The following is a 22,241-nucleotide window of genomic DNA, read 5'->3' as shown; positions in this document are numbered from 1 at the left end:
GCACCTCTCTACGAGTCCCTGGCGAATTCTTTGACGACTCACCCGCCATACCTGCTGACGTTTCCGACTACGCAGCGCTATGCGTACTGTTGTTCCCCCTCCCCCCCTACAACGACATTCTTCCCGGTGTGTATACGTCAACCCTGGCCTTGAGAACTGCACGCACATCTTTGTGCGCCATGATGCTGCGCGTCCTCCCTTATGGCCTCCGTATGATGGTCCGTTCAAAGTACTGAAGGGTGCACCTAAAAACTTCCTATTGCTCATCAACGGCCAGGAAGATATGGTCTCCACTGATTGTCTGAAACCTGCCTACTTGGACTGATGCTTTAGCCACTTCTGGGGAGGTATTCTGTAAGAGTCCCACCTAGTGGGCTGTCCATTTCAGCCATTCCTGATTGGCTAGGGCCGCTTGTCTCCTCCTCGCTCGTACAGCTGCATCCAATCAGCAGTGGCCGAAATGGACAGTCCACTAGGTGGACTCTTACAGAATACCCCCCCCCCCCCCCCCCCCCTGCTGTCACATTCCCTCCCGACCAGGCTAATCCTACTCACCGCATGTTTTGCACCACTGCCATCTGCTCTTCACCATTCGTCCATCTCACGGCTTCCTCGTTAGAAGGGGGGTACTACCTTACTATACTACCTTATTTTGCTCTTTGGAGACTTCAATTTCCCTAATGTCGATTGGGATAGTTATCCACCTTCGTCACATAGTACAACCGAAAATGATTTCCTCGAAGTCTGCTTTAATTTGAACTTAACCCAGCTAGTCTTAGAACCAACACACGTAATGAATGACTCGGCTAACATTTTAGATCTGATATTGACTAACAATCCGTCTAGCCTATCTTCGATATCTTATCTCCGGGCAATGAGCGACCATAAAGTAATCCACACTGTCTTTAACTTTACCTTTCCAAAGCGAGAATCATGGAATAAAATAATACGCTTATACGACAAAGGCAACTACGAAGCCATTAACAATGAACTGATGTCCTTCTACCCCACTTACAGTGCTGAATTCCACAACTGCACACTTCCAAGCAAATTGGTCGATCTTCCAACAAAAAATCACCGAAACTAACCACATTCCAGTTATTCCAGTATGGACTAACAGCAATAAACCTTGGTACACAAAAAAAATTAACTTTAGAAAACAGGAAAAAACTATTCTTTCGGTTGGCAAAGCAAACCAATTGTGCTGTGGCCTGGGACAAATATTACGAGGCAGAGAAAGTTTATCTCTCAGCTATACACCGCGAAAAACACTTTTTTCCATGGCACGTTGCCTCGTGTACTAAGCACTAACCCCAGAAATTCAGGCAATTTCTAAATCCCAAGGCACCGGATGCTATCACTATCGCCAACCATAACGATATAGTAATCCCGAACAAGAGTGTGCCGATGTATTTAACCACACGTTTTTATCAGTATTCACCACTGAACCTGATGTTCACCTGTGCCATCTTCACCTGTGCCATCTGTTAGGTCACCCATCCAATTGACTGAACATGGCATAACGGCAATAATCGAAAAGCTAGAACTCTCACCGTCATCAGGGGCGGATGGCACCAACTCTAAACTGTTAAAAAATACTGAACTCAACTGTGCAGCATACTTTAGATTAACGTTCTCACAGTCTTTATCCTCCTGTAGCATCTCCATCGCCTGGAAGAAAGGGCAGGTCATTCCAATCTACAAATCAGGTAATAAAAACTCACCTCTTAACTACAGACCGATTTCCCTAACCAGCATATCTGAAGATAATGGAGCACATCATTTTCTCCCAAATTATGCACTTCCTTGACACTAACAACTTCTTTCACTCATCCCAACATGGTTTCCGTAAGGGTATCTCGTGTGAAACGCAACTTGCTATGTTTGTCCATGACTTACATGTTAATCTCGATGCTAACACCCAAATCGATGCCATTTTTCTGGATTATGCTAAAGCATTTGATAAGTTACCTCACTAATGCCTAATACTCAAGCTCTCCCAGCTGAACCTGCACCCTGACATCTTAAACTGGGTTATTGAATTTCTCACTAACTGATCACAGTCAGTGCATGTCAATAATCACACCTCCGCGCCCCTCCCTGTAACATCTGGCGTTTCACAAGGTAGCGTTCTAGGCCCCCTACTTTTTCTTATTTATATTAATGACCTCCCTCTTAATGTTTCCTCTCAAATCCGTATGTTCGCTGACGATTGTGTCATCTAACGCATAATTACTGACTCTGACCACAGTATTTTACAAAATGACCTTAACAAAGTGCAAGACTGGTGCAACGACTGTTTAGTGAACCTTAACCTCAATAAATGTAATGTGCTTCACTCGCTGCCATCAGCCCTTATAGTCACCGTATAATATTGCTACGGAACAGTATTTGTGATCATGAAGAGGCGAGCAGTGTGAAGACGACGATGATTAGAGGCTAGTGCAGGCTGTTGCCTCTTGGCCAAGTGCGGCGTATTTTCTTGTAAATATACTTGTATATAGCTTTTCGTCTGTGTCTTCCTAAGTAACAATATTACTAATACTACCTTAGAAAAAGTGGAGACATTTAAATACCTCGGCGTCACCCTTTCATACGACTTAGACTGGTCTGCTCATGTAATACGAATAAATGGAAAATCAGACATCCACCGGTTCGTAGCAATTGCTACAAAGGAAACCCATATGGGTTCCTCGAAAGAAAAGCCTCATAGTTGAAGAAAAATTCCTCCTGGTCCGGGACTCGAACCCGGGACCACAGTCTTTCCGCGGCAGCCTGGTTAGCTCAGATGGTAGAGCGGCTGCCCTGGAAAGGCGGCGGTCCCGGGTTCGAGTCCCGGACCAGGGCAAATTTTTCTTCAACTATGAGGCTTTTCTTTCGAGGAACCCGTATGGGTTTCCTTTGTAGCAATTGGTACGAACGGGTGGATGTCTGATTTTCCCTTTATTCATTCCTTCTCTCCACCTTGCGGGTTTCTGCAGAACTGTTACGTCATGTAATACGCATTACTGCCTCCGCTAACCAAACATTGGGATTCCTAAAATGCCATCTGCATCATGCACCGCAACACGTCAAACTACTAGCATTCAAGATGCTCGTACGTCCGAAACTTGAATACCCCCCATACTTACTCGCATAATAATCACACTCGCGTAATTATAGCACCCCTGAATTTTGTCGTCAAAATTCGATCTTTTTATTTCCCGCGTAATGATCGCACTCCGAACTTGCCGCAGCGATAGGTCGTGTGCCAAGTCAAGCTAATAATGACCACGCTTACCATCTGTCGAATGCTACGTGAACGACTCTTCAAGACAAACCAAGCGGTCTGTACGCACCCTACGTTCTTAAGCAGATGCCCCATTTCATTCCTTTCATCACTTTCCGCACTTCCATGAAAAAAAAAAAAAAGCGGCAACCAAACTTGCATTGGCTTTATTATTTGTAGGCTTCATAATGGTTTTGTTCAACAACAACAACATAAAGAGCGCCTTTCGATTCTTCTCGTCTGCACTCGTGGGCATGCAACAAATCGCGAGCTGCAACGATAGTAGCCACATTTACACTGATATGTTAGAAGTGTACCCTATTCATACGCAGACGCTTGTAACACAGCTAAGATATTCGCCCACCCTTAGCGGAAACGTGCTTTATTAGGATAGTAGTGAAGACAGATGTTGCAGTTTCCGCAGCATGCCAGCCGTGTGTTTCTTTGTCACTGGCAGCTAAGCGCGCCCATCTCTTTCTGTCCCTTCAAAGTGGATATGGCTACGTTATTGCCACAAACTTGCCAATATTAACAATATCATTCATTACTGATACGGAAAAAAACTGTTTTAATGCATGCAATGTACTCACGAGAAGAAAAAAAAATCCCGTTCGGCTTGCTCCGCCAGCCGCCATTTTTGTTTTGGTGTCCCACACCAACACGGGACACCCGCATCCCGCAGCAAACGTGGGATGAAAAAAATTTATATTTCTTTTCACGGGAAACTTAACCTGCGTAATGATCGCACCCCTGGATTTGCGTCAATTTTTCTGACAATAAAGTGTGATCATTATGCGAGTAAATACGGTATGCATCCCCCATCTGGTCACCACATCAAACATACCTTATCAATGCACTTGAAAGAATTCAGAATCGTGCGGCAAGATTAATTCATTCTACGTATTCTTACAACACTAGCGTATCGCTACTAAAAGCACAGTCCGCCTTAAACACACTATCATCACAGCGTCGCATTGGTTCATTAATCCTCTTTCATAAGTTTTATTACAGTTCGCTCCATCATGCACTATATGTGTTGGCTCCACCCCCTCGCCATTCCCTGCGTACAGGGCATTCCTTGCACGTAACCCGTCCACGCAGCCATACTACAACCTTCTCTGCATCCTTCTTTTGCCGATTATCAACCGATTGGAACGGCCTGCCCCATGCCATATCCAAAATTACCTGTTCATCGAAGTTTGCTGATAAGCTTAATACTAATATTCTTCATTGAACTTATGTGGCCACTAATTAGAATAAACATTTCTAAACCCCACCCCTTATGTAATACCCCCATTGAGGGGTCTTTAAGGAAATAAAGGTGAAGTCCTGTAGCGCACTACTACGTGCCACAATGGTCCAGTCACAAAATACGACGACATGCTCAGCACTCTGATGCGCAAGCAGTGGAATCGGCAGAATCAGGCTCTACTTGATTGAGCGGGCTCGGCTAAATATATAATTTGTGGACACTAGACAACAGCGTACATCTGGTTTTTCTCCACCCACAACTTCTATAGCTATACATATTGACACAACTATATTTGGCAGAACCATAATTCAGCGGGTATGCGCCAGTGGGGACGACGCTGAAGTAGCGCGGGTTTTTAGGTGAAGCGGGGGAAACGAAGAAGACGTTGTTGTTGTTCCCTTGGACGACTGATAAAGTGCGTTTCTTGGCGGTGCTGCTACGCATACTCGTCGATCCCACGTCGTTACACTGGTGGAGGTGCTGGGTATTCTTCATGCTTGGCACCCCTTCGCGGAGCCGACGATCGAGCCCGGAATCACCATCGCGCATCGAAACACCGGTCCACCGCTTCAGTCGTCGCCTGCTAGGCTTAGCGCCCGAGTCCAGTCCCCTGCAGCGTCTCCTTGAAATCCGCGTTCAAAAGCCCAATGAGAGTGTTGCTATGTTCTCGGAAGACATGGCCCGTCTTTTCCGTAGGGCAGATCCAGACATGCCAGAGGAAAGAAAGCTGCGATATCTCCTGCGAGGAGTGAAGGAGCAACTGTTTGCCGGCCTTGTGAGAAATCCACCGACAACAGTGGCACAGTTCACAAAAGAGGCTACAGCCATTGAACGGGCCCTGCATCCACGATACCGCCAGCATGACATGGGCAACTCGACGGCGAACACTTCCGTACTGGCTGCGAGTAACGACATGTCTCTGCGTGAAGTTGCCCGAGAAGTGGTGCGAGAAGAGCTTCGGCAGCTCGGCTTTGTGGTTGCGCCTACGGAACCGACGCCAGCGTTATCTTTTGTTGCTGATGTAGTCAGGGAGGAAGTCCGGCAAGCTTTTTCAGCGCCAGACTGTGGCAACGTTCCGCGGCGCCTCACTTATGCGGAAGCTGTTCGCCGTCCACTCAACGCAACTTCAACGCCGTTGACACCCATAACTACAACACCACCTACGCCACAAATAGAGCCGACATCGTCACCCTCGTCGACTCTACCGACCCCGCCGATCATGCCAGCACAAACAACGCCATATTTTCGACATGCGCACGCCACCCCTTGGCTCCATGGAGAGTTACCGCCGAACTACCAGAGTCGGAAAACCGATTTGTGGCGCACCATCGACCGTCGACCAGTGTGCTACCATTGTGGTGAAGCTGGACACGTCTATAGAGTTTGCCGCAAATGGAACAACTATCGCGCCGCTCAACAACCAAGCTTTCCTGCCAACTATGCTTATTCTCCGTACGACGGTCGACGCGCTTACAACGACGCTGCTGTGAACAGTCAGCCACCAAATACGACGACGCCCCGACCACGTTCTCCTTCTCCATCTCCGGCGCGCTACAATTCGCAGACTCGTCGCAGCTTTGCCGACGTCACTAGGGGCAGATCGCCTAGCCCTCGACGGGGAAACCAGCCGCAGCGACCTCCGGGGGTGAGGTTGCCAATACTCTAACTGCTCCACATCCCCCGTTATCGACGAACGACGACGTGAAGACTACATTGACGAAAAAGACGCCCAGCACAACGACGAATAGAAGTACGAAAGACTTAACTGACATCGTCAGCGCCGAGCTCATCCAGGGTTCGTACACAATATTTGGCTGAAAATTCAAGGACATTTCAAGGATTTCAAGGATGCAAAAAGGCAGAATTCAAGGAGTGTAAGCGTAATTTTATTTCCTCACATGACTTAGGAAAGGAGCCCAATTTTCGCATTAATTTCTCTTTCAAGAGCTGTTATCTCCGCTTCTTTTTCTTTGGCTGTTCGACGGAAACTGTTGGCCTTGACAAGACATGTCAGGTCATTTTTTGCTTCGGCGTCTTCCGAAAAGCGATCCGCTGACTCCTGCAAGCACTTAAGAGTTTTTTGGAGCTTTGTCTTCTTCTCTTGCATGCTCTGGAGCTCTAGCTCGAGTTCTTTTCTCTTCAAGGTTACCTGCTGTGCTACAGCTTGCTTCTTCTGTTCGTCCATGTATAACGCATACCTATGCCTGGCTTGGCGCACTGATGACTTCAGTTCTTTCGACAGCGGAACGTTAAGCAGCCCACCGTGGGTTTTCACGGCCTCGCAGATGACTCGTTGTGAGATATATGAGAGCTCTGCCATATTTTCGACCGCGATCTGCTTGTTTACACTGAAACCTCTTTCTACTGACGCCTGCCCATGGCTAAGCAAGAGAAGGACCTTCAGTACTTCCCATAACATCGAGAACGCCGGGTCATGCTTCAAAAGACGCACGAAGAGAACGTCAAGGCGTTCCTGGTCTCTTTCATAGTTTTGCAGTTCATGCAGTTTTTCTTGGCAGAACTGAATGTACTGTGCACACACAATATCGCTCTTGTGCTCAGAAAGAAGCTTGCTGTCAATTAAACAGTTAAGAACAACTTTCAGCTTCCCAAGGCACATTTCTGTCTTTGACATCTCTCTGGGGTCGAAACATGACAACCCTCGAACCAGAGGGTACCTAATAGGACTTCTCTCCATGATTTTCAGGATCATGTTCACAATGAACTTCCGACACTCACCCCTAAATTCAAAAACACACTTGGTACTCGCTTTTCCACTCTTTAAGATCTTCTCAGCCACTCGTCCAACTTCCACCTTCTCAAGTGACGTGTAATTGGCAGTATCATGAACATCAATTCGCAGCAGTTTCGTGATGCTCGTGGCTTCTGTCAACACCGAGCGCTTCATGAACCTTGCAAGGAGGCTCCTCAAGACAGTTTCAAGCTCTTTCGCTAAAAAAATTGTCTTCGGAGAATCACCCTGAAAAATAGTCAAGAAAGGCTGCACAACCATTGCAACGTTCAGGGAAAAGTTCAGTTTCGCAAGTGCAAGCTGGTCCTTTAGAAAATCACTGACGTTCTCATACGCTCTACATTTCGGCAAGGGTAGCCTGTGGTCGCTCACTGCTTCGGTGTAGTTCCTCAAATGCTCCCACATAGCCAGGGCTCTCTCCAGTACTGGCACATTCTCGACCCAACGGTGGGGTACGAAAGGAAGTGGAAACAGCTTGCTCCTTGTTTCTTCAACAAAATCTTCACGGCGGGCCGGTGCATCATGGAAGAGTGAGAATAAGCTCGACAGAAAGGTGTCAACTGGCCAGCTCGTCGCATGCATTCCTGCTTTGTAAGCATTATGCACTGTGTGCAAGCCACATGAGCCAATATCCAAGCACTGAACTTGAAAGTCATTCTTCATGTGCTGCTGCAACTTGTTGAAAAGACTCCAGTTGACATTCGGGCCGTCCATCGAGAGCTGCACAATCCTGCTCAGGGGAAAGGACGCGAGTGTTTCCGTCAACTTCTGCATAAGGTCGTCCGCTGTGCTGTGACCCATGAATGTCGAAGTCAGGTATCTGGTTGTCACCTCACAGTTGTTCCACAATCTGACGTGTACATCAAGTTGTTTTCTTTGCAGGTATTCATTCAAGGTTTCGTCAAAAAGCATAACAAATTTGTCAGACTTCTCCATCATTTGTTGTACCTGCGAAGTGAAAAATGGGCGCAGACCGTGGCACGTGACGTACGCGCATTTTTTCTCAGAGCAAGTGAAGCTTCTCGCGACCTCGCTATCCGGAAACATCTTTTGGAATAGCTGGGAAATGGATCCACTGGAGCTGTAGGAGTAGTGTGACGACACAACTTTCATCGTCCACAAAATCTCGGCTTCGATCACGGAATCATGCTTTCTGCAGTCTTCGTCAAGTGTCGCAGCCCGAGAGGAAGTTGCCGTGGTTTCACGCTTACAAGGAGCCGCGGACGTCAGATTTCCCGCTTGCACGAAACTTGCGACGGATGAGCAGCCCTCACCTGCTGCAGTTTTGGATCGGTGCTTCGCGCCTTTCTGGTGGCTCTTCAAGGCAGATTCCCCCATCGTTGCAATGTCGACCGTCTTCTGACATATTGCGCACTTTGCTCGATAAGGATCGCTTGGTTCCGGTCTCACCCAGTGACGATAGTCCGTATGTTGCAGCCACGCAGGCTGAAACTTACACTTCCCGCCTGGCATCTTGTCAAACCAAACACACAACGCAAACGCGAACTTCACTGAAATGGCGCGCACGAGGCCGAGAGACGGTTCAACTATAGTGCCTAAAAGAGTACTCATTAGTGCACCGAGCGCGGTTGTCGCGGTAGCACCGAGAGTGATGCCTGCCGCCGCCGGCCGCTTGGTGCGCTGCACTACGAGACTGTGCCGGACCATGCTGAGGCATGGGCGGACTTCAGGCGAGACACGACGCGAGCCTCCCCATTTGCCCGGCGATCTGCCTCTGTTATGTTCTTGTCTCAATCCGCGATACATTCGGGGTCTGCGGACGCGCTGGGTAATGAGAGGAGCCGTTTCTTTCCACGTCTTTGTGAGGGAAATCGCAGTTTCGCGACCTGTTTAAAGTTTCTTTAGACAGACGAGCGCATACATAGACGCAAAACACCCACTCACAAGAAGAAAAGACTGCGACGAAAGCGGCAGCAAGGCGCGAACTGAACTATGCATTGCAATCAACGCATCACAAACGAACGCGAGTCGAACTCCCCACGGTTTAGCATGGTGCCGACAGGCATCGCCGTCTGGTGGCCCGCGGCGGCAGGCATAACTGCCCGTGCCAACGTCGCGCGTTGCAGACGCTCGGTGGACGGTACACTAGAATTTATTCTAGGCACTATAACCGATCGCGCGATATGCCTCGCATTGGATTGGATTCGATTCCCTATGCATATTAGTTGCCAGACGACGTAGGGGATGCGGGATTTAAAACCGAAACTTCTTGATGTTGCCCTTTAGTCAACACAGCTTGTTTTCATGGGCATTCGTAAGCGAAAGGGCCTTTAAAATCAGCATGACTTGCGGAGGTACGTCGTTAATTTTCTCTATCGGAACAAATCCCACGGGATTTTCAAGGATTACAAGGAGCTCACGGGTATTCAAGTAGTTTCAAGGGCCCTTGAACTTATACTGTCAATATCAAGGATATTTAAGGGTTTCAAGGGGCTGTGCGAACCCTGCTCATCGTTTGCATTGACGGCCACGAAATAGCCGCTCTGGTTGACACTGGCTCCCATTTTTCAATCCTTAGCTTACAGGTCGCTGACAAACTGCGGAAGGTGAAGACACCATGGCACGGGCCCAACATAAGAACCGCCGGAGGTCAGTTGATGACACCTGTCGGGAAATGCACGGCCCGACTTTTAATCGCCGGTTCAACCTTCGTCGTCACCCTCGTCATCCTTACTGAGTGTTGTAAAAAACTTATACTGGGCATGGATTTCCTACGGGAGTACGGCGCCGTGATTAACATCCGTGACAGAAGCGTCACATTTGCCACGAGTTCGGATAATGTCACCCATGAGAAGCCACAACAACCTCGCTTACGTATTGCCGCGGACGACGTCATACTTTTGCCGCGGAGTTGCGCCCTCGTACAGGTGCGCTGTGACAGCCTGCAAAGTGGGACTGGAGTAGCTGAACACATCAGTGGGCTAGCACTGAATTGCGGTGTGTCCATTGCCAGAGCACTTATCAATGTAATCGACAGAAGCGCCAAACTCTTGCTGACAAATTTTAGTAGGGAGCGCCGACACATCGTTAGAGGCACTGCTGTCGCCTATTTCGACGAAGTGACAGAAATACAAGACTGCCACTTAGTGCAGGAGTCGGCCTCTACAATCCACACAGCTTCACCTATTGTAGACGTTAATCCGACGTTAACGGCCGTTGAGCGGAACCGTCTGCTTGAGCTCATCAAGCAGTACCAGGGCCGTTTCTCCTCTGCGTCAAGAGTTGGTCAAACGCCACTTACGAAACACCGCATCATTACTGATGTCGATGCCAGACCCATCCGACAAAACCCTTATCGTGTGGCCCCAAAGGAACGCGAAGCAATACAAAAACAAGTGACGACGATGCTAGAAGATGGCGTTATTCGACCATATAATAGTCTGTGGGCATCACCTGTAGTTTTAGTGAAGAAGAAGGACGGTAGCCTGCGCTTCTGCGTCGACTATCGGAAGCTCAATCAGGTCACAAAGAAGGAAGTTTATCCACTGCCGCGTATTGATGATTCCTTGGATAGGTTGCGAAACTCGTGCTACTTTTCCTCAATGGACTTGAAAAGCGGTTATTGGCAGATTGAAGTGGATGAGAGAGACCGTGAGAAAACAGCCTTTGTGACGCCTGACGGACTTTATGAATTTCAGGTACTTCCTTTCGGTTTGTGTTCAGCGCCAGCAACATTTCAGCGTCTAATGGACACTGTGCTCTCCGGACTCAAATGGCAAACATGCCTGGTGTACTTGGATGACGTGATTGTCTTTTCCGCAACGTTCGACGAACACTTACGAAGGCTGAAAACTGTTTTTGAAGCGATACGCTCTGCCGGTCTTACTTTGAAGCCTGAGAAGTGCCATTTTGGTTTTCATGAGCTCCAGTTCCTCGGTCACGTCGTCAGTAGCCAAGGAGTCCGACCTGATCCGGATAAAATTGCTGCCGTCGCTAATTTCCCGATTCCATCAGACAAAAAAGCCGTGCGACGTTTTCTGGGACTCTGTGCATATTACCGGCGATTTATTGCGAATTTCTCGCGTATCGCATGGCCGTTAACACAGCTCACCCGAGAAGATATGCCTTTTACTTGGGGCGAAGACCAGCAGCGGGCATTCCACGAGCTCCGGCAACGCATGCAATCGCCTCCCGTATTAGCACACTTCGATGAGGAAGACCCGACGATATTGCATACAGACGCTAGTAATGTCGGTCTAGGGGCGGTGCTAGTACAATGGCAGGGCGACAGTGAAAAGGTGATTGCTTACGCCAGTAGGACACTATCCCGCGCCGAAGCTAACTACTCCACCACTGAAAAAGAATGCCTCGCAATGGTATGGGCAGTTCTGAAATTTCGTCCGTATTTGTATGGTCGGTCTTGCACTGTCGTTAGTGACCACCATTCCCTCTGCTGGCTCATTAATTTGAAAGATCCTTCCGGCCGGCTCGCACGCTGGAGTCTTCGACTCCAAGAGTTCGACTTTGTTGTTACATACAAGTCGGGAAAACGGCACGCAGACGCCGACTGCCTTTCTCGGTCTCCTGTTGAGCCGGCAGCACAAGACGATGACGACACGGTTTTTCTGGGACTCGTGGATACTGCCGATCTTTCACGCCAGCAATGGGATGACATTGAATTGCTGCCGCTTATTGATTACCTCAAAGGACGAACCAACCGCGTGCCGAGGCTCTTTGCAAGAGGGGTGTCATTATACTGCTTGCGTCGCAACGTCCTCTACAAGAAGAACTTCGCGCCTAGCGGCAGCAACTACTTCCTTGTTGTTCCATCACCGCTTCGACGTGAAATCTTACACGCCTGCCACAACGAGCCGACTGCTGGGCACTTGGGCTACACTCGCACATTGGCACGGATTTGGCAGAATTACTACTGGCCGAGACTTACTGCGGTCGTTAAATGTTACGTTCAGACATGTCTGGATTGCCAACGTCGTAAACCGCCCTCCGTCAAACCAGCCGGCTTACTGCACCCTGTTGACGTACCGGCCACACCATTTGCACAAGTAGGCATGGACTTTCTGGGCCCCTTCCCAACGTCTACTACTGGTAATAGGTGGATAATCGTTGCCACGGATTACCTCACTAGATATGCCGAGACAAGTGCCCTGCAACGGGCAACAGCAGATGAAGCGGCACGATTTTTTCTGGAATCCATCGTTTTAAGGCATGGCGCTCCCGCAGTAGTCGTCACGGACAGAGGTACTGCGTTCATGGCCCAGTTTTTAGATATCGTTCTACGTCTAAGTGGTACCGCCCACCGGAAGACAACAGCGTATCACCCTCAAACGAACGGACTGACAGAACGACTCAATAGGACATTGGCTGATATAAGCATGTACGTAGATGTAGAGCATAGGAACTGGGACAAGGTTTTACCTTATGTCACCTTCGTGTACAATACGGCTCGTCAAGAGACCACTCGCAAGACGCCCTTCAGTCTCGTATACGGCCGTGAGGTTACAACAACATTAGACGCAATGCTCCCTCATGAATTTGACGACAACGAGACGGGTGCTGAAGAGATAACACACCGAGCAGAGGCAGCTAGGCAGCTTGCGCGTCCGCGAATCCACGAACAGCAGGACATTGACGCCAGACGCTACAATCTTCGGCACAAAGCCGTAACATACAACATCGGCGACAAAGTGTGGGTCTGGACACCCATTCGACAGCGTGGGCTCTCTGAAAAGCTCCTACGTAAATACTTCGGGCCCTACATAGTTCTCCGACGCATCAGTGACGTCAACTACGAAGTCGTTCCAGACAGCTCGCACTGTTCAAAGCGCCGACGGCATTTACCCGAGGTCGTTCACGTGCTGCGTTTGAAGCCGTACTATGAGGACTGCCAAGACTGCGCAGTTCTTTACCGCTGCTTTCCAAGCCTCTATCATCGGGACGATGATCTTTTCTAAAGGGGGAGCAAATGACATAACTATATTTGGCAGAACCATAATTCAGCGGGTATGCGCCAGTGGGGACGACGCTGAAGTAGCGCGGGTTTTTAGGTGAAGCAGGGGAAACGAAGAAGACGTTGTTGTTGTTCCCTTGGACGACTGATAAAGTGCGTTTCTTGGCGGTGCTGCTACGCATACTCATCGATCCCACGTCGTTACAATATGCTATCAGTGAACAATGCACACCTTTCTAGATTTCATTGATCATAGAGCGCAACACATATCTTAAACATGCATGAAAATTATGTTTTTTTTTTTTCCTTTTATGTGAGTCCTACTCGACACCAACCCACAAAACCCATAGAGACTTCAATTTGTAAGAGATGTTGCAACCTTGGTCTTAACCTTTTAATGGCAGTACACATAAATAACCGGAAAAAATTATTTCCTATTTAGCAACACACATTAAGAATAAGCATAATTAACAAGGAAAAAATATTTTGCGAAAAATTTTTCATCGAGAGGAGGAAAACGCAAAGCAGAAGACGAAGTGGGCTTCACCCCAAGCCACCTATTGCGCTGGGGCTGTTGTGAAGGGGAGACCACTGTTAGGATTGGCCTGCAGGGGTACTGCTCTGCAAAGCTATCTCAGCCCGCTGCAGGTGCTTTGATCGACCCGCGGTGGTGGCGCCCTTCAGAGAACCGGCGAAGACGACAGCGCTCACCGACCATGAACTTCCTTCGGAGAATTGGAGACCATGGCAGTGTTAATCCACCATGTGCCTCTTTCGGAGAATCGGTGACGGCAGTAGGGCTGACCACGTTTGGTGGCCCGTGTATTGTTGGCTGATTTGCCGTGGCTTCATGGTCTCTGCAGCAAGAAGAGCTTCTCTAACAAAAGGGTGCTTTGCAGTACGTTTTTACTTGGGCCCCAGGATTCGTCACAGTCTGCTGACACTCGTGGCGACTACCCTAGAAAGTTAGCTCTGGAATTAAGGGGGGAGGCTACACTTGAAATACCTTTTTATTTGTGGACAGATCTGAATGAAACTTTCACACTTTGTGTATTTTAATATGCAGATTCTAAAAATATAATTAATTTTGCCATAGGATAAGCAGTTTCTGATATACTCTTAAAGCATTGTATAAGCTAGGTCCTTTGTTTGGAGGAAAATTAGCATCTAAACAGAAAACCCTAACACAGTAATTTGAGTATAAAGACTATCTAGAGTGTTCAAGGAGTGCCATAAGGTATTAATCAATGTTCTAGGCTAATCTGAGCAAGAGTTAGAGCTCATCAAAGTTGTGAGAAAAAAATGCCATCTTGACATGTCAAGCATGTGACCCATTTCAAAAACTTTTTGAGAAGAGTACTGCTTGAAAAGGTGCATATTGCTTACTGCATACATTTCTCTTTCTGGCAAAAAAAAAAAGAATTAAGTTGATAGCTGAAATAGGACAGAAGCTATTTTACCTCCAAAATTGGAAGTCTGTCAGAATTGTTGTTTGAGAAATCAAGGAAAAACATTCTGCAACATCTTTATTGAGAACATACCAATAAAATCTCAAGGAAATTCACCAGGGGCATAATCTGGATGCATCCTATCTTTATGCTGCTTTTTGGCCAGCTTCCTTGCGCTCAAAGGCTTCTCGCTTTTTGCTGGAGTTAGCACTTCGATGGTCATCTTTCTCCTTTGCTCGCTGAGATGCAGTGCCAGGAATATTCCTGTGTAGCTGCTGTAGAATTGCAGTGGACGCAAGCAGATTCCCAGTGTTGAAGCGTAGGACAGCTTCCCCAACAGCAGCTTGCACGGCAAAGAGAGATGCATGCTGTTCCTTTGAGACACTCCAAATCACTGAGTGAAGGCTCTCATTCGAATTATGTCTTGCCTCGCTGGTATCTCTGGAGCAGGGTTTTTTCAGATAGCCATGTATATACAGGCAACATTGCTTCTGCCACATGTTCTGGCAAGTTGTAGTGGTGCCTAGGTTCAGGCTCTCCCTTTGCTCATTGCTTGGCGCTCTTTGGCCATGACTGGCCCTTGCGCCACAAAACCCTATACATCATCATCATCATCATCTCCCTTTGCTCTCGCAGCATTGTGACGACAGAACATTGTCAGAACATTGCTGAGAGCCCATACTCCTTGGCGGGGTCCTTGAAAGCATCGCCACTTTCTAGCCGCACCCGGACATAGCACGAGTCCAAGGAACTCTTGTACGACGGATAAATCCACGATTGCAAATTTAGTTTCACTGTTATTGACGTCCTCTCTTGTCGACACCCAGTAGCTTGAACTTTCGTTCCATTGCAGATTGCGACGCTCGGCACGTTTTCCGGCGCTCGCTGCGCGCTTGCTACTTTCTTCAGTCGTGAAGGAAACGGTGCCTGCACGATCTGTGCCAACACGCGTGGCGTGGGCGGACGAAGTGTTGACACTAGACGTGCCGGTTTGCAGCTCAGAACTCGATCCAGTAGAATGTCCAGGCAGACCAGCAACCGGCAACTCTGCGAGTATGACAGGCCTAGCCGCCTTTCATCGTGCATTTTACAGCCGCTTGCCGCGTAGTAGCCTTGAGACGATGATCTTTTCCAGCCATCCGGGCAGCGAAATGAGCACCTTATCAAACGTTGCGAAGCAAGCCGCTGAACAAACGTAGACAGCGGCGCGATGAAACCAGAGATAAACAAACGTAGCAAAACGCGAGAGTGGTCGAGCGCGCCAAAGAGCACCGGACTTATAGGAGCGAGGCGCGCGGGGGGTGTGCGCGCTTTGGCCAATCGGCGGCGCGGACGCATCCTCCAGAAATGACGCAATAGCATCGATTTCCCTTCACCGACGCCATTTTGTAATGGTGCAAAATGCGCACAAAAAAAACAGCTTCAAAACAAGTGCAAGATGGTGGCCATCGGCCACCACGTTCGCAAATGGTGACGGCGTGAAGTTTGAACATTTTTAACCAAATTTTGCTGATTTCGCGTTCACCCTGGCCCCTTTAAGCGAAATTTTTTATTTTCCAATTAAATTTAGCTTCTAGATTTCGCGGAGGGATTCTTGAATGTATAAATGTAGTGAAAATGCACTTTTCTGAAAATCGACTTTTTTGCGATTTTTTTGCCGTTTCAAGACCCCATCCCACCTTAAGAGGCGCCGGCTAGGGTCAGGCGTGACCACCTGGCTACGAGGACCCACTCAACTCGGGTTCTGGGAATCCAAAGTGCGTTTGTGTGTGTGTGAGCCCTTCCCCTCAAAGGCGGGTTGACTACGCCCCAACGACTGTGGATGGTCCGACTGGACAGCAGTTTTCCCTCCCCTAGATAGCTAGGGAGGACAGAGGCTTTTTAAGCAGCAGTTTGTCAGCTGCTAGAGTGTGCTCATGCTCAAGAAGCAGTGTGCTTGGAGCTTTGTGCTCGTGTGCTGTATGCTTCGTCTTGCGTGCTCCATTTGGTAGTCACGCTAGACTGTCGAAATGTATCTCTCCCTTTAATGTAAAAATATGTAAATAAACCCTGTACGCCTAGCTCCTGACGAAGAGCCAAGGTCCTCCCTACAACCTCTTCCTACAATCAGACAACCGGTTGGCAGCGGTGAGATCGGCCTACGACTTGTAGACAGCAATGGCAGCTCACGGAGTTTGGGACATGATGACTACCGGCATCCCGATCAAGTAGGAGGAGACTTGGGATTGACCACCTCTTGCAAATGACTGAATATGGCGGAAAAGGACTGGTGATAAGGTGCTGCTTCAGTGGGTAAGCGTTCAGTTTTGGCTGTAAGATTTACTAGGCTTCAATTTCTCTGTGTGTTTAGACTTCATTTGCTAGGAACTTTTACTTGTATTCTGATTTGCGTGGGGATCACAGCAAGTATTGTGCGACAGCAGAGCCAAAGCTTAAAGTATCGACCATGGTCCTATTGTGTTTGAAGAGAGCTGACCTGTTGTGGTTGTGTGAAGAGCTCGAGGTAGACGTAGAGGAGGACTTGACAGAAGCAGAAATTCGTAACACCATTCTCTAAAGTGACAATGATTTGAAATTCATTGAACAAATGGGTAAACGAATTCTAAGCAAAAAACGTGAAAAGGAAGCAATTAGGCAAGAACAGGAAGAAATGAAGCAGTAACAGGAAGAGGCTAGGCAGAAACCGAAAGGGATTTCACAGGAAGGCCTAAGAGAAGTAACGAGGCAGTACGCTGCTGCATTGAACAATGAGATCCAAGGTCTTGAACAGTCAATTGAACTAAGTCAACAGCGGCTTGAGAAATCTGTAGGCTGGACGCAGCGAAAGTGGGAGGAAGTAGATAGCAGATTTTGGTCGAAAGCCCAGAGGAGTAGCACCTGCGAGATTAGCAGCACGTTTATAAGTGAACTCGAAGTGCTAGCAGCTAACGATGCCTTAGTGGCAGCAGAGGCCGTTAAAGGCCGTAGTGAGAGCGACGAGGTGCTGTGCCAACAGAGCACTGTAGAGATAGCTAGGTCAGCTGTGAATGAATTGGCAGTCACTGCGCGTGTGCGTCACATGTAATGCTAATGAGGTCGTTAACGAAGTAGAAAGTACTACTGACTCGACAGATGCGAGCACCGATATCGAGTCAGATCTGCGTGCCGAAGGGAAGTACCAGCTGGACGATGCAGTTGAGGGGAGTTCGCAGGATTGCGAGCTCCGTAGCTCAAAACAACTGCATTGTTCAGGGATCGGTGCAGCTCTCCGCGTCTAGGTAGCCAAGAGAGGGATGATTTAGTTAAGAATCATTCAGACTGTGCGAGTGAGACAGCGATAGACACCGACGAGCTGTGTGCCGATGCACAGCGTGAGCTGGGCAATGCAGTAGAGATCACTTCGCAAGAGTGCGAGTTGCACAGCTCGAGTAAAGAATGCTGTATTGTTCTGGAATCGGTTGAGCTGTCTGCCAATCGAGGCAGAGGGAGAGTAGACTTACATGAAAATCATTCGGACTGTGCGGGTAGGAGAGCGATCCGGGCCGACAAGATGTGTACCGGCCAGCACGAGGCGCGAGAAGGCGGCATGAAAGGGACTTTAAAGAGAAAGCACCGTAGAAAGAAGTGCGGTAAAGACCGAAAGACGGTGAATAATGTAGCGCAGCCAAAGACAGCGACAGACGCAAAAAGCCAGGACACGACGAAAAGAAAGGTGCGGTCGTCGTTGACAACGTTGGCGCATCAAACATGTTCGAGCAACCGGTCAAAAAGAGACAGAGAAAAATGTTCTGCGCGAATGCGGACAAAGGGCATGGGGCAGTTATGTTCCTCGTCGTTCTTTCCTGAGTGCAGCATGTAGGGCGAAGGAGCACAAGGTGGCAAGACGAGACGAGGTGATAAGGAGTCGCGACGCAGTCAATCAAGTTCGTGATGAAATGCTGGCGCCAGGACGCAAATTGGCCAGGGACTGTAACATCTTGAAGGAACTGATAGTTTGTAAGCCCTTTCCTTGTTCCTGGATAGCCAGAATAGCTTTTGAACCAAGACCACCTCGAGTACGGCTCAAAAGTATGAGTCAGTCGAAAGCATTTGGAACAGGAGGCCAAGAGAGCTTCCATAGAAGTAAAATGTGTTGTTTTGTTTTATTTTTGAGCATTTGAAAATTATCCGATTTAAGATTAAAGTTCTTTTCAGTATGTAAGGCATGAGCTTTGTTTTGTTTTTTTTGAGAAGCTCTGAGATTTGAAAGATGCGTTTTATGTGCACATTTAGTTTCGGGAGGTGTTAATTGATGAGTAGATAGGCTTTATTTCTTTTTGTGCGTAACCTGAAGGTCAAGGTTGTTGGTGAGACGCCTATGGTAACGTGCATGTGTATTAGTTAACCTTCCTTTTTATATTAGTGTTTTCGAATTTTCTAAGGTTAAGCGCGTAGGTTTTAAATAAGTGCATAATTTGCATGGAGAAGCGTTCTTAGTTCCATTAGCGCATGTCCTGTGCAGACGGAAGGAAGCAGAAGGTTTATGACTGGGTTGCTCGTGTGTGTTGAGGGCGGCCGCGTTCTGACTTCTCTAGTATGCGTGCGTGGAACTAGTCATTAGAAGACGCATTTGTTTAAGGGTTCTGCGGAGTGCGTAAGTTATGCAAGTTTAGTTGTTCGTTTAAGGTACGTATCCTGTATGGACTAAAGGAAGAAACGTAAGCGTGACGAAACGTTTGCGTACGATGCAAGTACGCATGCTGAATAGGGACCACAAAGCTAGCGCGATTGTGATTGTGATCAACCCCACGTACCTGTGGGGTTGACCAGACTGTTCAGGGGCACCAGTACGTGTGATAAGTACGCCACTGCGATAGGGTAAGAACAGGCTGTTCGTGAAGTTAGGCTGCTTAAGTTATGTATGGGTATTGGTGATTGAGAGCCTTTGGTTTAGTTCTATGTAAACCTTTACTCTTGTGCAGTGCGACGGTCAGGTTTAGTCGAACTCAGGGGGAACGTGAACGCTCGCTTTGGCGGCGCAAAATTTTGGGGCCAAATTTGGGGTTCCCAGGTGAGCTGCTTGCATTGAAATTTTGACAGGAAGCCTGGTGGGTTAACAGCCGATTCTAGGTGTTTGCACGCTGAGCGGTATTGTGTTGCCAGGATCGACTCTTCTGAGCCGGTTGTTGTGAGATGGTTTAAGGGGGGACGCGGGGATCAACTCTGGAAAAACGACCCAAAAATCACTTTTTAGAAAGTTGATGATGTGTGGTGTTTTATGGCGCAAGGGCCAGGTTTGGTCAAAGAACGCCATGACAAGTGGTGATGTTGACGATGTATTATGGAGATGTGACTTGGCTGTAAACTGGCCTACAAATTGTCGCTGTAAAGTGCGTAAAATCTACGTGCTATAAAATTATGGAGATGACTAATGACGAATACTATGAACATTAAAATCCATCGTAGAGGAATGATGCAAAATAGAAAAATATAGGGTGGTAAAATTACTTGGAGCACTGCTGCCTCGCCTGAGCCCTTGAAACACAAGGGCCTAGAGGCATGTGCTATACGAAAAAGCTATCACAGCGGCATCCTCTGAAGAGAGGACCCGCTACGAACATGTGGGGCTAACAACATGCAAGACAACATCTTTCATAAAACTTAGGACTGCGTTGGTGTCAAATAAAGGTTCTGGGCCGAGTAACATAACAGGATGAAGGGGGATGTGCTGCCGGTATGCTAAGGGAAAATGTTTCTTTCTTTCCTATTCGGCTTCCCGACACTCCAGGAGGACGTGAAGGACGGTCAGCCTCTCCCCGCATCTACCGCAGGTTGGAGGATCATTTTCAGTGAGTAAATAGTTATGTGAGCCAAATGTGTGTCCTATTCTGAGGCGACAGAATAGGACATCTGTTCGCCGTGATTTTGTTACGGGGGGCCAAGAACCTAACTGTGGCTTTATCGCGTGCAGTTTGTTATTTATTTCTGCGTCCCATATACAGTCGAACCCGACTATATCGAACCCGTTTACATCGAATTATTCTATATATCGAACAATTTCTGGACACGATATAGTTACAATGAGTATATATCGCAAAAATTACGCTTACATCGAACAAAAATAGCAGCGACACCCGATATATCGAACGTCAAGCGGCGGAAAGTGCCCCCGAAAGTTGGCTTTCCCTCGCGGTGGCGAAGAAAACCCGGCTGCGCGGCTCCATCCAACCGCTCTCCCTACCGTGACCGCGCCCGACCGCACTGTCTCAGCCGTCGGCACCCCCCCCCCCCCCCCTCTGCAAAAAATGATCCTGGCCCGCCCACAGCGCTTGCTCAGACAGCCAATCAGATGCTCTTGTGCCCTCGTCGTGCAAGATGGCGAAAGTGCGAGTTGTCTCGTTGTTTTTGTGTGCGCCTTGTAGGCCTCCCACAGTGTTGCCGTGATGAAGCGGCAGAATTTGCCTTTCGTCGTGAAGCTCGCAATCATAAATCGTGTCGAACGCGGTGAGAAGTCGGATGTCCCCGCAGAGCACAAGATTCCGAGGAGCACTCTCGGCACGATCTGGAAGAATAAGGGGGAGATTAGGGCTAAAGCGTCCAAACTCGCGACCCGGTGCCCGTGGCGCCCGACCCGTACGCATGGCCGCGTACGAGTGGTTAATCTGAAATTGCTTCAGCCGTGCCGACTTCCGCGTGCTCGGTGATGACCGTAAATTTTGATGAATGCGACGAAGCCGTTGCCAGTGTTGCCGAAGTTTGGAGCAAACTGTCAGAATTTCCGGAAGCTGTTGACGAATCAACGGTGGATGAGTTTGTGAGCGCAAATGATGTGTCGCGACCACGGGAGAGCCAGAAAACGAAGACTACATTGCCAACATCGTACCGAGCACAAGTGAAAGTGGGCACAATGAGGAAAGCAACGACTGTCCCACATCCTCCGAAATGATTGGTGCGCTCGCAATAGTCCGGTGCTTCTGCGCGAATGTGGAAAGTTGCGGCCTCAGCTGCTCCGACTCCTTAATGTGGAAAAGTGCGTGCGTCGCAGGCAGCGAAATTGCCCAAGCAGAAGAAAATGCAGGACTATTTCGTGCGAAATTAAGCTAGTTTAATCAATAAAGTGATTTTATAAATGGTATGTGCTTTTATGACATCCAATTATTTAGCAGGCTTATATCGAATTATGCTCTATATCGAACTGATAGGCGTTTTTTTGCGAGTTCGATATAGCCGGGTTCGACTGTACGTTGCCAGTGGTTTCGCAGTTTCCTTCTTAAGAAAGGCTTCAGGTCTCTGACAGGGACCAAAGCAGTAGGGTTAACTGCATGCAATTAAATTGATGTGTCCATCTGGTCCACTAGAACGTTACCCTGGATGCCCCTATTGCCAGGCACCCAGCATATAATCACATGCTGGTTAGATACTTATGCTTTACATAAGACGGAATAGAGTTCAATTATAACAGGATTTTTGTGCTTACAGAATGATATCAAAGCCTTCACAACACTTAGGGAGTCCGTATATATAACTGATTTTTTGAGTTTTGATTTCCTTATATGCTTCACGGTCGACAATATTGCGTAGGCCTCAGCCGTAAAGATACTAGTTTCCGGATGCAGTACGTCGGATTCCGAGAA

The 22,241-nt window shown here is 48.1% G+C and overlaps 2 protein-coding genes and 1 non-coding gene across 4 annotated transcripts in view; 1 reads left to right on the top strand and 2 right to left on the bottom strand.

Moving 5' to 3' along the window:
- The window catches only part of Phb1 (prohibitin 1), a 159,401-nt gene that overhangs the window by 107,369 nt on the left and 29,791 nt on the right, over positions 1–22,241 (bottom strand). The window lies entirely within an intron of this gene.
- Positions 2,774–2,848, top strand: TRNAS-GGA (transfer RNA serine (anticodon GGA)). The gene has a single exon. It is a non-coding gene; the product is annotated as a tRNA-Ser (tRNA).
- On the bottom strand, positions 4,810–10,343 carry LOC142565943 (uncharacterized). Its single transcript, XM_075676568.1, has one exon. The coding sequence runs from the start codon at positions 9,037–9,039 to the stop codon at positions 6,424–6,426; it is 2,616 nt and encodes an 871-aa protein (XP_075532683.1). The 5' UTR covers positions 9,040–10,343; the 3' UTR covers positions 4,810–6,423.

The sequence above is a fragment of the Dermacentor variabilis genome, unplaced genomic scaffold, assembly GCF_050947875.1.
Source record: "Dermacentor variabilis isolate Ectoservices unplaced genomic scaffold, ASM5094787v1 scaffold_12, whole genome shotgun sequence".
NCBI classification, from domain to species: domain Eukaryota; kingdom Metazoa; phylum Arthropoda; class Arachnida; order Ixodida; family Ixodidae; genus Dermacentor; species Dermacentor variabilis.
Note: the sequence above shows the minus strand (reverse complement) of the source record. Positions and strands in the feature narration are given on the sequence as shown.